The sequence below is a fragment of the Theobroma cacao genome, chromosome 3 (assembly GCF_053813885.1).
Source record: "Theobroma cacao isolate CCN51 chromosome 3, ASM5381388v1, whole genome shotgun sequence".
NCBI lineage: Eukaryota > Viridiplantae > Streptophyta > Magnoliopsida > Malvales > Malvaceae > Theobroma > Theobroma cacao.
Window position 1 is genome coordinate 32049707 of NC_142641.1, and position 14845 is coordinate 32064551.

At 33.7% G+C, this 14845-nt stretch overlaps 1 protein-coding gene across 1 annotated transcript; it reads left to right on the plus strand.

Moving 5' to 3' along the window:
• Positions 1–283: 283 nt before the first annotated feature.
• On the plus strand, positions 284–2687 carry LOC18604726 (ER membrane protein, putative (DUF962)). Its single transcript, XM_007037336.3, has 4 exons — positions 284–743; positions 2123–2185; positions 2263–2334; positions 2428–2687. The coding sequence occupies exons 1-4, from the start codon at positions 387–389 to the stop codon at positions 2542–2544; spliced, it is 609 nt and encodes a 202-aa protein (XP_007037398.2). The 5' UTR covers positions 284–386; the 3' UTR covers positions 2545–2687.
• Positions 2688–14845: the final 12158 nt, after the last annotated feature.

Below are 14845 nucleotides of genomic sequence, written 5' to 3' on the forward strand. Positions count from 1 at the left end.
TAATTATTAATTATAAAAATTTATTTAATTTAAAATGAAAATAAAAAAGCTTTTATTGAATATAATATAAAAATAAAAATTTATTTAAATATTTTTACATAATGCAGAAGTTTTTCTTTGAACATTATACTTTTAAATTAAATAAGAAAAACGCAGACACCCGAAGACCAGAAAAAGAAAAAACAGAAAAAAAGCTAAAACCAGCGTCGCACGCGCTAGCGCGTTTGTTACCTTTAAAAACATCGTTGACTTCGTAAAGGATTAGATAAAGGACCAAACAAGAAACCAAAAGTAGGCAAGACAAGGTTCTTTCTTTTGTCTCATTCAATCTCTTATCGTTCACACTTTCTTGAGAAAAACAAACGAAGAGCAAAAAAGTTTTCCTGATGGGAAAGCCAGGATTGTTCGATCTTGAGAATCATTTTGCATTCTATGGGGCATATCACAGTAACCCAATTAACATTTTGATACACACTTTATTTGTGTGGCCGATATTTTTCACTTCTCTTGTTCTTTTCTACTTTACTCCTACTATTTATGATCTTTCTCAATCTGGGATTTTGCCATCTGGGCTTAATCCTGTTTTGATTTTAAATTATGGGTTTGTTTTTGCTCTTATCTATGGATTGTTTTATGTAATTTTGGATAAGAAAGCTGGGTCCTTAGCTGCTCTGCTTTGTTTAGCTTGCTGGGTTGGGGCTAGTTTTCTTGCTGCAAAGCTTGGATATTCTCTGGCTTGGAAGGTAAGTGGTATTCGAAACTGTGGGAAAAAGAGAAAGAATAGATTTATGGGTATCTGATTTTTCTTTTTATGTTGTAAATTTTGGCCTTAGTTTGAAATATTGGAACCATGTCAGCCATAACAATCTTTTCAATTTTATGCTATTAACCTCATTTTTTTATTGTTAAATTCATGTGGGATTTTTTTCTTTTATTTTTCTGAATCAACTATGTCTTCCTTCTTTAGTATTGATGGATTGTGGGTTTTTGCATGTTAGGGTTCTTGTTGAAAGAAACAGGATTTGTGAAACAACCTATGTGGTTATTTACGATCTTGTTTGGTAACAAAGTTCACTCTTTACCCTCCTTAGGAGATTGAGGTCCAAGGTTCAGACGCCGCAGCCCCTTTGTTCCTACCATATGTACCAAAGAAAGAAAAAGTCCACTCTCTACTTTTCAATAGTCCATGTCGATATGTTACTAGATGGTCAACCAATTTGTATATTTGAACATGAGAAATCATTTATTAAAGGGATGGACTTTTCTAGATTGCATTAGATGTGTTTCTTGACCTTGTTTCGAGAAATCCTTGGCTGATTCGGATAGGCCTAGCTGTAGTATGCACCTTTCTTCTGTGTAGTGCAGACATATTATAGAGGTAATAGTTTCTAAGTGATGTTTATAAAGTGAGAGAATTGTTGTTTTGATGGAGAATTTAAGATGACATCTGAAAAATAATTTCATTATTTCAAGATAGATTTGTGACTTTCGCTCTCTGTTTCATTAAGCAATTGTTATTGCATATTTCACATGTACAGTTACTGTGTAGATTATGTGCATAGATCGAAAGCTGTAGGTAAATGAATAATTAAGGGAGAAGTCCTGCCAATATCTAGAAAAGAAAAACAAACGGGGTTAATTCCTTCTTTTTCTGTTTCTAGCACAAGTTTTACTGACTTACAAAGTTACATGCTAGGCTCAATGCTAGATAGTGGCAATTACCCTTTAGGCTCATATGTCTTGCAGGGTCAGTATATCCTCAGTCTGTGAAGCAGGTTCTGTTGAGTTTCTGTCTACTGATAATTTGCACAGAAATGAAAGAGAACAAGCAAGAAAGCTCTTTTAGTGGAAAAAGTTGTGTAATACGCGATGAATGAAAGATATCTCTTTAACACATCTTCTAACCTATACTGAGTACTGCAGAACATCAATATTGGAACAAAAATATATGGAAATCGTTAATAATTTATTGTAGAAAGGAAAAGTTGCTTTTTATGCTGATGAATTGATCTGTATCATTTTTCAGATTATGAAGATATTTAACCTTTTGTATGTATATTTAGTTGTGAGCTATTGCGGAACATGGTTTCCTTTATCTTGAATTGTAATACTCTCTATTCAGGTTGTGCTGGCTGCTCAGTTGTTCTGTTGGACTGGACAGTTTCTAGGCCATGGAGTGTTTGAGGTGAGTAATGGGGTAATGCTTAGAATTTTTGTGCTCTCTCTCTTTCTAAACACCACTTGTTGAAATACTCTTTGTAGAAACGGGCACCAGCTCTGTTGGACAATCTTGTTCAAGCTTTTCTGATGGCTCCGTTCTTTGTTTTGCTGGAGGTAGGGGTAGTAGTTTTGTTGCTCTATACGAAAATGAAAAGAATATTGTCCAAAGTTCTCAACAGTTAGCGATTTAATTTTGATTTGGTGCAGGTTCTTCAATCATTCTTCGGATATGAACCATCTCCAGGGTTTCATGGACGTGTGAAAGCTAAGATAGAAGCTGAAATCAAGGAGTGGCAGGACAAGAAACAGAAAAAAGTTTCTTAGCTTTGATTGGTCACCTGCTAATGAAAGGGCTAGGTTAAACTACCGTAAACGCATGAAGGAAAGGCTTGAAAGCCATGTATTCTCAAATTAATGTATACACTTTGATGCTTTTAATAAAGAGCTTTCAAGGCTTCTTTGCGCTAGTCCATATTGGAATGTCAAGCGAAACTGATGGTAAATGATTACAAATCTTAAATGGAGGTCAGAAAATTGCATTAAACTCAAACCGTATTGGCAGTCTTAACTGCTGCATTATAAGATTCAGGTGACTTTCCGTCTCTGACGGAGTACCAATGAAACTTTTACCGGGAAGAGGCTTTCGACACTCCTGTTCTGCTTTATTTGCAGATTATTCATTCCTTTTGTCTGCTCTTGATTATATATTTGCTAGTAGAACATAATCACTTGTATGATCTGGATACGACTTAAAATGATGTCTTCTCAGTTCTCACCTTCTCCCCATGCTCTACGATTTTTTATTGTTATGTATACCTGGCAGGCGGCCGGTATTGTCCTCCAAACAGTCATATTATACTTAAATTGGTACACTTATTATGAACTGGTAAGCCTCTTCTACCAGCCCTGCTCATCCCATCATATCCACCGTGATTCCACAGTGCTTTATTGCTGGTTCCGAGTGTTCCCTTTTGCTCATGGTATCCAAGTTCTCCTGTCTTGATCTTTCATCAATCATCCTTCCATGGCTACAAGCACACAAACTCCCAAGAAAGGAGTACCATCTGGTGCCCCAAGGCCTCATTCGCATGGCCCTGCTATGCAAGCCCAAAACAATCAATGTGGGCTGGCCAGCCTTTACAGCTTTCCTTAACATTCTCAAGTACAGGTCAAGTGCTGCTTTGTACTTAAACAAAATACATGATGGTTTTTGTTTAGACGCTTCGTACGCAGGCTTGATGTCCTTAAACAGGCCAAACGTACGTACTGAAGTGTTCCTCAGAAAAACATGTCCCACCTCTCATAGATATTTCTTACATTCTTCTATAGTCTCTCTCGAAGGCATTTTCAGGGACTAGTCTTGCCAAACCCGCTAACAATTCTTTCCGTAAAAACCGTTACGGTTTTTCGATTTGTTTCAAAATGGATATAAGGTAAAATCCATAAGATTTTGTTCCTTTCTGGACATAAATTACTGATGCTGAGGTTTACATATTTGTTTGTCAGATGAAGAGGAAAAGGTTGAGATGTGAATAAGCAAGTGGAAGAACTTTTATTTTGTATTGAAAACAAGAGCATTTTCAGGTTTGGTAAATTCAAAATGAGTTCAATTCTAATTGGTGCTACGATTCGATGCATGCCATTTACGGGACTGCTATAGAAAAGAGAATGGGAACAAAACTCTTTCGTTTGATCATCTTGAGCCAAGCACTAAGAAGATTAAGACCAATGTGGATGGCCCAGATCTAGAGGGTGAATAGGGTTCGTCATTGAGGTCTTTTAAACACACTCTCTTATGGGGTGGGAAGCATGCAGAAACTATCTAGTATCTATTGCTGCAGTGGGATATATTGTAAAGATTGCTTTTGATCTGGATGAGTAATGGCTCCATGATAAGGGGATGGGATGCTTGGTGGTTAGATGGATGAATCTATTCCTAGAATTTTCATTGATAAGGAAAAGAAGAAGTAATTTGGGCGCCCTTGGACATTCTCCCTAATTGTTAAATTGTTCGAGAAATCCATTAGTTTTACAGTCATGTTCTAAAATCGCAACTAAAAAGTTAAGAATCAATTGCACATGATAAAAATCTCAACATAGCTAGTGATTCTTGATATTAAAGTAGACTTACGAAATTTAGCTCCCAAATTTCTAAAACTCTAATCTTAGTCATGTGCAAAATGTAAATGAAAGAAGAGCAACAATAACTTACCAAGTATAGCCACACAAACCTTATCGAATCAAGTATCATTTTCAATTTATTATTAGATCATTCAAGAACACTTCAATAATCATGTTTTTAAAATAATTAAAAAATCATTATAACAAAATGAATAATCTCATAAGTTTATAAATTATTGGCAAATAAATATTATTCTTTAAATATGGTATCAAGTAAATAATAAATTCAATTTTTAAAACTTACAAAGTTTCATCATCTTTATCTACGGTTACTACTATAACCTGTGAAACGGACTATATTGACAATGTCATTCTCATAATTTTTTCTAACTATTATAACATGTTAGTAGGTGCTAACTACTATAACCCATTAGTAAAATTATATGTTAACTACTATAACTTGTTAGTAAGGTCGTAGAACTAGTTCTTATGTCAATTATCCCACTTTTCAAAGGTTAATTTATAGCTCTTAAAACATTCTTTAAAGGATAACAAAAGATTTAATATATCATTCATAAATCAATAATTATTATAAGAATAAATCAAAACAGAATAATAATATGCTTGACCTTATTTTCGTATGATGAAAATTAATGGAATAAATGTTTAACTCATTTAAAGAAATATACATAAACAATAATTTCAAAACAAGTGTAGTGTGAAGTGAACATCACTAGAAAGACCTATGGAGAGGAATTGTCCCATTTAAAGTTGAATCTTTTTGTTGGCTTGCTCTTAAAGGTAAGCTTGTTGTTCGGAAAACCTTGTGGAAGAAAGACCTTATCAGAGTAGAAACCATAGGTTGTCTTCTTTGTATGAAGGACTATGAATCTATTAGTTATCTTTTCTTTTGCTACATGGAAACTTGGTTTTTGTTTAAGGTTTATGGGTCAACGATTGGGGGTTTAACTAGGTCATGCATAAAGTGTTGGGCTAGGCCGACCATGCATCACAATGCGATAGAAAATAAAATTACATAGTGGAAACAAATAAAAAAACATACATACTGGCCTTACCCACCTAAGGTCACCTTCAAAGGTTTCTTGATTGTCATCAAGCATTCATACAGCAAACATATGATCATAGATCATTACCTTTATTGATAAAGAAAGCTAGATTCCTTATCTAAAGCCTCGAACAACCCTTTTCGTTGACCTTACACCTAGCTTGGTTGTAGCAAATCAAAGCTGTCCAAGAGGTTTTTTTGCAACCTCTAACAAAAGTCCACATGATCATTATGAGAAACCCTACGTTAGGGTGGGATTGTTAAGCCTTACGATGTGCTAGCAAAGTAGTGTTCATAACACTTTTCTCTAAAGAAAAAAAAAAAACTTTAGGCTGAATAGTCAAGAAGAAAACTAATTTTCTCTTTTGTACTCACCAAAGGCGGCACAAAATAGTTGGCTTGTTTTTCTTTGCTTTTTCTTCTCATTTGAGATTAGGCTTATAGCAAGGTTTATATACTTGGATTAAATTCAGCCATAATTAGGTTAATTACATAACTTGTATGTAATTACAAATTAATCAAATAATTTAATTAAACAACTTTAATTAAGTCCTTAAGAACTTATAGCTCATTAATCCAATATTGATTTTATTAATCGATAACACTAAACGCATATATGTTCTTAATCAATTAAGTCCATAATTAATCGATTAAGTCTTAAAGCTTATAAGTCTTTAATTGATTAAGTCCAACTTAATCATCTTTCCCAATTTAATCTCAATAATCACATTTTGTGTGTGACCCATTAGGCTTCTAACATGTTCGCAATGGAATTAAATTGTTATCTTAATTAATTTAATTTCATAAACTAAGAATGGCATCTGACAATGCATCTTGGTCACCTAAATGTTAGAAGAGTCAAGATGGTTTAAATTAACTTTTCAGTGATCAGTCTTTCAGTGTATTTCATTCTTTCATCGTATATCCCAAAGATGATAAGAGTATGGTGCAGTGTCTACTCTCATAGATCTTCATATCATTCTTGAGGTTAGATTATTAGTTCAATAGATACTTATGAAACTCTTTTCTATAATCTCCAAGTTGCCTTGATCAAGGACTTCAATAAGCTAATATTAACGAAGAACTGTTAGGATATATCCCCTTATTCACTTGAAGTGATGATTCCTATCTTGACCACTCATTTGCCTTCACATGCTTTATGCTATACCTAAAAGCATCCTAATTTGGTATCTTTAGTTAGGTACTCGTAGGGATAAAATCAAAGCATAGCACTCCACATATAAAACTACTTAGTGTCTCAAGTATAAGGAGTATTTACATGACTGTCACATAAGAAGTATTGCATAAACACTAGAGTGAGATACTAAATGCACTTCTTACGTCAGGTCATGTTTAGTGAACTTGCTCTCCTAAGCAAGCACCCATATCCTAGTTCCAAGTATCTCAATACTTTAACTTATGAGACAAATTGCTTGCTTCACAAGTAAGGAACATAGCATGTGTTGATCTTTGAGCATTATTGATGCCCTGTCTCAATAATACAATGACTAGGAACTATTTAGAGATTATGCTTTGATGTATAGGGATCTCATAATTGCAACCCATTACAATAACCTTGCAAGACATATTAATTTCATGGACTTCATCTAATTAGACTTATAACCCATTATAATTGATGTCTTATTGATAAAAGAAAACCTTTAATCATTCAATATGAATAATATTGTTGCATGATTGGAACCAAGTCTTAACCAATCTTAATTGGCTGCAAGACTCATTCCAACATAAAGACCCTTCATTAACTTTCTTGCTAGGAATAAGGTAGCCAATGTTATTGAAAATAGAGAAGTCTAGAAAATGGCTTTCCTTGCTATCTTGTATGTTTGGGTTGTAATGATGTTTGCTTTAATGGAAGGCTATGGGACAGACATCGTATTTTTTATTTGGTCAAGCTACTTATTGCTTGGTGGGTTCATGCTAAATGGCCACACCTGAATTTATCTATTATGGATCTTGAGAGGTTTCCAAATATTGCAGTCATTCCCTCTAAGCCAAGAAAGTTAAACCCAATGTCATGTGGTAGCCTCCAGCTTGTTGTGTTATAAAGTTTAATATCGATGGTGCATCGAGAGGTAATTTAGGGGAAGTAGGCATTAAAGGCATTTTAAGAGATGAGAACAGTCACACTTTAGTTCTCTTCTTTTTATCTGTGGGGGGTCATGGATGATAACTTAGCTGAGGTTAAGGCTATATGGAAGGCCCTTCAAATGTTTGTTGCTTCGAGATGGGCGCCTATCAAAGTTATTTTAGAAAGTGACTCGACTAACACTATTAAGTGGGTGCTTGTTCTGTCCTTTGCTTGGAATCTAAGATTTATCATTATTCAAATTGAGTATTTTAAGGCTACGATAAATAGCTGGGAAATTGTCAAAATCCCTCGGTCAGCAAATGATGTTGCGGACTCGCTTGCTAAAGCGGAAGTTTAACACCAAACTGACGTTCTTTGAGTCTTGCCCGAATCCTTTAATTGAGAGTAATCCAAGTTTGCTTGGTAATGTCTGGTTTTGTAGGAATCTATGGTTGATGGGGTAAATGGTTATGTTATGATGATAGGGGTTTTTTATGGATGCAAAGTATTCTATCAATTGAAGTGCACAATGTATAGAGGAGTTCAATTTTTGGGTTTGCATATGTTATGAAAGAATATGCATGTTGTATAAGGGTTTTTTGTCGTTTTGTATGGCTGATCCTTTCTTGTGCTTGTTGGGAGTTCGTAAATTTTGTTTTTGAGGTTTACAGGGTGATATAATTGCTGCAGATTGTATTTTTTTTGTTTGCAGACTTGTTTTCATGGTGGATGGAGGTGTATTGTCCTCCTTTTTGGGCGTATTTGCTTAACTAATGAAATGAATGATTCTGCTTTTTTAAAAAAAGTGTAGTGTGAGAAGTTCTACTAACCTTCTTTCACTCTAACAACTTTCTTGTTCCCAATAACATGAAAAGTCATAATCATTTAAATATATGAAAAATAATTTCACTTTCTAAAGTCTATTTATCACTTGAAATTACAAAAAGTAATTTAAAATCTCTTAAACAATAATTTGGATAGCTTACTCACCGTTGGCTAAAAAGACAATACTTAATAGGCTTTTCATCCATATAAAGCCCAACACATAAATCAACGTTGGAAAGGTGCATTAAACTATCAAAATTACCCTTAACATTGTTGCAAGGTCCACAATCTTTTAAAAAAAAAAAAATCATATCCTACTTAGGAAACTCGAAATCCACTTCCATTTGGCTCATTAGAAAGGAAACGTATGTCATTTTCCAACTATATAAAATTCAAATAATGAAACTCTATAAATCATTATAAAATTATAACTAAAGTCATGGTGCAAGAGATTTGGTTGTTACAATATAGAATTTCATTATTAACCCATCCCATTCTTAAATCTTTCCTTGTTAGACTATGCATATAATCATGCTTAAATCTGATGCGAATGATGACAATGAAATCAAATGACCCAACCTTAGCTAGATCGTGAAGAACATGTGGAAATTACAAAACTTTTTAGTCTTTTCTCATAAACTTTAACCCAAAATTCTTGCAACCCAACAAGATTTATTTCTTATAACAAGAGAACTTTTACTCACCTAGTAAGGATGAATTCAACTATATTTTTTTGATATTTTTATTCTTTAAACTTAATCTTGTAAATCCTCAAATCCTAGGCTAAGAAATACTAATTTTTCGTTTTTGTTTTCTCCATCAAAAAGAAAAAGTGGCTACTAAGTGTTAAACGTGCTACTTATACTAGCCCTAATTTCTTTTTATTAAACCCCTAATGTAGAAAATATTTAGCATAGGTCCAACTATTTATAAATAAATTCAATAAGGACCTTCGAAATTTTATAGATACATTTCTAAATATCATTTAAGTTAGGGTACCATTTTATTGTCTTTCAGATGAGAATTTTAAAGCTATGGTGCTTGGAGGGGGAAGTGGTTGTGATTAATCACGAGCTAAGGTATTATGTGATGAAGTTTGAACAGAAAAGTGACATGGTAAAGGTGTTGACAGAAGCTCCATGGAAAATCATGGATCATTATTTAATTCTACAGAAGTGGAAAATGAACTTTTAGTCGTCATTGGGCTCTAATACCATTTAGACACTTTAATGAAGACACTTCATGAACTTACTAAATATTTAGTATTTTAATGAACTTCCTATTGAGTATTTTAATGAAGACACTTTAATGGAGATCAAGCAACAAGTAAGCAAATCATTAACATCAGATTAGAATACAAGTATGATGATTAGAGGAAAATTCTCTCTTGTTTGTGTAAAAGTTAATCTTACTCAACCTTTGATTTCAAAGGTTAAGGTTGGTAAGCTTGTTCAAGTTACTGAATATGAAGTTATTCACATAGTGCATTTTGATTGTGATGTCTTTGACCATCGAATGGAGAAATGCCCTTTGGAATAGGCAGTTGCCTCAACAACAACAGTGACAAAAGCAAACTCTAGTGCCTTCATGAAGGTGATGGTGGCCATGTTTCATCTAAACATTACAGTCCATGAATGTTAGTATAGTGTGCATAACTTGATGAGGTTCAGGTTTAAGATCGAAAAAGCTTTCTCTTAATATGGAAGGGGGTTTTGGAAATAGATTTGATATTTTTTCACGTGAAAATCCAAAGAAAGTCAATGATATTCAATCCAATGTCTCAAGAAGCATGTAAACAAGCATGGCTAGTAAGTTGTCGGCTACTTTTACATCTATCAAGTCTTCCGCTTTACATTGGATAAAAAACTACAATGAATGCCAATATGGACGAAGACCTATGAAAGTTGGATATTCGAAAAATATTGTGGGAGACAATGAGTTTCAACCCATGAGACCACATAAACCTGTAGCCTAACTGCCTAAAATTATGGAGAATGTTTTGTTAGTGTTTGACCCTAGGTTAACTCCTTATGTTGGGTCTAATATAAACAATGGTCTAAGAACAATGCAGAGACTATTTTATATCATGATCAGTTGGAAGTTTTTGTGTGTCAGCATTGCACTGATCCACTTGAAAAGCTATTTTTACTTAGAAGAGGAGAAAATATTGAAGAAGACCCACCTAATTCTAATGGTGTTATTCAACTGTAAGAGAGTTTGAAAATTTCAATCTAGGATTTGGCTTAAAATATTAACATAATTATTACAAATGTAGAGATTATAGGCTAAATTAGTGGATTACCATATTGTTATATTATTACACAATCATAATATTGTTAAATTATTATTTTGATACCATTAACTTAATTCTCTCTTAAATTATTGAGAATCACTTATATACATACATATTTACATATATATATATATATATATTTAGTTATACAAAGAGAATGAGGTGTGTCTATATACCTTAGGATCTTCGAAGTTGATACAAGAAAATGTATGTAATTGAACAGATATATAAAAGAAGAAGAAAGTTTTGAAAAGATTTTTATTGATAAAAGATAATTTTACAAGAGAGAATTCTTGATCAATTGAAAACTCTGCCTTTTCTTTACATTTTTTGACCTTTTATAGGCATTTTTGACATCTACATTTACATTTCTTTTGCATTTCATTTTCATGTTACAATTCACATTTCATTTGCATTTGTGTTTTGAAAGACTGATTGGATTCCTCTTGTTTGGGTCATTGTAGAGGCAGATTGGATTCCTCTTGTCTGAGTCATTGCAGAGGCAGTATCTTCTTTTCTTCTTTTCTTTTGCATTTTTGGAAGACTGATTAATGGTGTCCCATATTCTTTTCTCGTGATTCCTCTTGTCTGAGTCACTTTCTTGTCTTTTTCAGCATTATTGGAAGACTTGTTATTGAGGTTTCATCTTCTTTTCTTTTTTTGGTGATTCTTTTTCTTTGTGAGTCATCATGCACTTGTCCTCGTGATTCTTCCTGTTTAAATTATCATGCAAAGGTTGTCTGTACTCTTGATTGTTGGCTCCATTAGTTTTTGATGATAATAAAACATTTCCATACATTTGTGTCTAATGCCTTTACTTAAGTGTGCAGGAAAATTAATGTATGAAATTAATAAATCAATCTTTCAAAAGTGTATATCAAAAGAAAAAGAGAGATAAAAATGATAAGACATGACTGCCTAACAAGAAGGAAGCTCATTAGTTGAATAAGGAAGAATGTTGGTTGGCCAAGATTCAAATTGGAGAAATGATGGGCTGAAGATTATTGAGAAATATAACCAACTTAGTCGACCAAGAAATGAACAAGTCGACTAAGTGCTTACTGCCAAAACTGCCAGAGATAGGGAGCAGAAAATAGAGACAACTTAGTCAACTAAGTTATTGGTTAGTCAACTAAAAGCATTTTATCTGCAAGTTTGAAAACTGCATTAAAAGACAGAGTAACGGCTAAAACCGACTCTCAACTGTCTCCAACGGCTAGACAACTGTCAAACTGCCATCAGAGATGTTTCTCCAAGTATAAAAAGGTCTTCCAACAATTAGAAAGTAGTTCTTTGAAGTATTAGAGAGATTTGAACCACATAAGAGCTGAAAAATTAAAAAATCTCTCTTGTACCCTGCTGCACCTTAACGCCCATTCTTTGTACTTGTATTCTACACTCAACCTTATGCCATTTAGATCGACTTGTGATCATAGATACTTTTTTTTTTACTTCTTTTCTTGTATTTTTAGAGTGAGGAAGTCACTCTAAGGAGTTATTCAATCTTGGGATAGCTTGATTGTTATAGGTTGTGGTTGAGCCTTGGAAAAACCACTTTGAGTTATAGTTGAGCCCGAGAAAAACTAGTGTAAAAAGTTTTAGTTGAGCCTTGTAAAAGCCATTGTAAAGCTTGGTGAAAGCTTGTGAATTTCACCGGTTCCTAGTGGATTGTTTGAAAAATCCTTGGTTGGATAATCAAGGTAGTGATGTGGGTCTTAGACCGAACCATTCTAAATTCTGCAGTCTTGTTTACTCTGTTTTTGTTTTATTTTCTTTCCTTAATTTGTCTCACTTTGTCTGCACTTAGAGACAATATTTTAAAGAGCCAAATTGTGTTATTCACCCCCCTCTAACACATATTATTGGGACCAACAAGTGGTATCAAAGCTAGTTCCCTATTATTAAGGTTTAACACCTTTTGGGAGGATCCAAATGGCTCAACAAAAATCCATAGTTGCTGAGAGACAATCAACAAATAGACCACCTATGTTTGATGGCTCTAACTATCCTTATTGGAGCATTAGGATGTCAATTTACATTAGAGCTATAGATTATGAAATGTGAGACGTCATAATTGATGGACCTTTTATTCCTTCAACGTTAAATGTAGTCACAAATGAGTTGATACCAAAGCCAAGGTCTGAATGGACTGAGGCTGAAACTAAGAAAGTCCAAACAAATTTTAAGGCCATCAACACATTGCATTATGCCTTGACCCCCACTGAATTCAACAAAGTCTCAAGCTGTATAATAGCTAAGCAAGTGTGGGATAAACTTAAAATAATTCATGAAGGGACTTCTCAAGTCAAAGAGTCCAAAATAGCCCTCTTGACACATAACTATGAAATGTTCAAAATGGAGCCTGGTGAAGACATCACAAGCATGCTAGATAGATTCACCAACATCACAAATAAATTGAGTCAGTTAGGCAAACCAATAACCGAGAATGAAATAGTTAAAAAACTTCTTAAAAGCTTACCAAAAAATTAGAAGCTTAAAGTGACTGCAATTTGAGAGGTAAAAGACCTAAATGTTATCACCTTAGATGAGATTTGTGACTCTCTCTTAACTCATAAGCTGGAGCTTAAAGAGGAAGAAGAATAAGATAAGAGGGAAACAAAGGAAAAGAAAAAGAACATTGCACTTAAAGCTAGCATCCTTGAGGAAGAGTTGGAAGAGTTGTCATGTGATGATGATGAAGAGTTAGCTCTGGTTGCACTCAAATTTAGAAAACTTCTGGGCAGAAGAAACCGGAGATTGGCTAGAAGAGGGTTTAGAAAAGATCAAGGTGCTTCATGGAAAATCAGAAACAAAAAAAAGAGGAGCTGATCTACTACGAATGCAAGAAACCTGGTCACTTCAAGTCCGAGTGTCCATTGTTGAAAGATGAGACTCCAAAGAAAAATAAGAAATCTAAGAAAGCAATAGTGGCTGCTGCATGGTCGGAGAGTGACACATTAAGCTTTGAAGCTGATGATGAAAAATCTGAGGAAAGAACAAACATCTGTTTGATGGCACAAGAGGATGAAATAGAGGTATCCTCATCCCCCTGTCATATTTCCATTGATGATTTACAGGATGAGTGTGACAGCCTCTGTGATGAATTTGAAAAACTTTTTTCAAAATACAAAACATTAAAGAAAAAGGCTGCATCTATTGAAAATGATTTGGAAAAGATGAGACAAGAGTTCAATTCTGTTTTTGAGCAAAGAAATATTTTGCAAATTGAGTTATAACACTCAAAGACACATTTTAAAGTTTTAAAATTAGAGCTGGATAATAAGTCTGATGTTGTGCAAAAATTACTTGATGAAAACACAGCTCTCAAATGTTTGAAAAATGAATCTTCAAGAAGATATGAATACCACAATAAAAATTCTGCTAATGCATTACCTAGATGCTATAATTGTGGTAAACATGGTCATTTATTATATGATTGTTTTAAGAAAAGAAATGCGCAAAAAATCAGAAAAATTTGGGTTCTTAAAGGATCCTATATTGCAACTAACACTTAAGGACCGATCAAAGTATGGGTACCTATAAAGAAAAACTGCAATGCTGTTTTGTAAGTTGAGCTGCATTTAAAGGAATCATGTTCAAGAGCTCAACTTAAAAAGAAACAGCCTTGGTATATGGATAGTGGCTGTTCACGTCACATGACTGGAGATGAAATGATGTTTGCTCTGTTAGACAAAAGAAAGGGAGGTACCGTATCCTTTGATGATGATTCAAAAGGTAAAATTCATGGGATAGGTACGGTTGGTAAGAACTCTTAAACTCAAATTAGTCATGTGTTGTTAGTGAAGAGTCTAAAACATAATTTATTAAGTATTAGTCAATTATGTGACAAAGGGTTTAAAGTGTGTTTTGATTCAACTAAGTGTGAAGTAATAGACATAGGTACAAACAAAGTCTCATTTACAGGAAAGAGATTGAAAAATATGTATGTTGTCTTTCTTGAGGATCTTGAAATTAATAGTGAGATATGTCTTATTGCAAATGCTAAAAATGATAGTTGGTTATGGCATAGGAGATTAGGACATGTAAGCTTGCACACTATGTCAAAATTGATTAGGAAAAACTTAATTGTTGAGCTGTCGGATTTAAAATTTGAAAATGATAAAATATGTGATGCTTGCCAACTAGGAAAACAAGTTAGAACATCTTTCAAAACTAAGAAGATTGTGTCAACATCTAGACCTCTTGAATTGCTGCATATTGATTTATTTGG

Coding starts and splice junctions, on each gene's coding strand:
- LOC18604726 (XM_007037336.3), top strand. CDS start 387: ATGGGAAAGCCAGGATTGTTCGATCTTGAGAATCATTTTGCATTCTAT. Junction 2,186..2,262: donor TAGGCCATGGAGTGTTTGAG/GTGAGTAATGGG, acceptor TACTCTTTGTAG/AAACGGGCACCAGCTCTGTT. Junction 2,335..2,427: donor CGTTCTTTGTTTTGCTGGAG/GTAGGGGTAGTA, acceptor GATTTGGTGCAG/GTTCTTCAATCATTCTTCGG.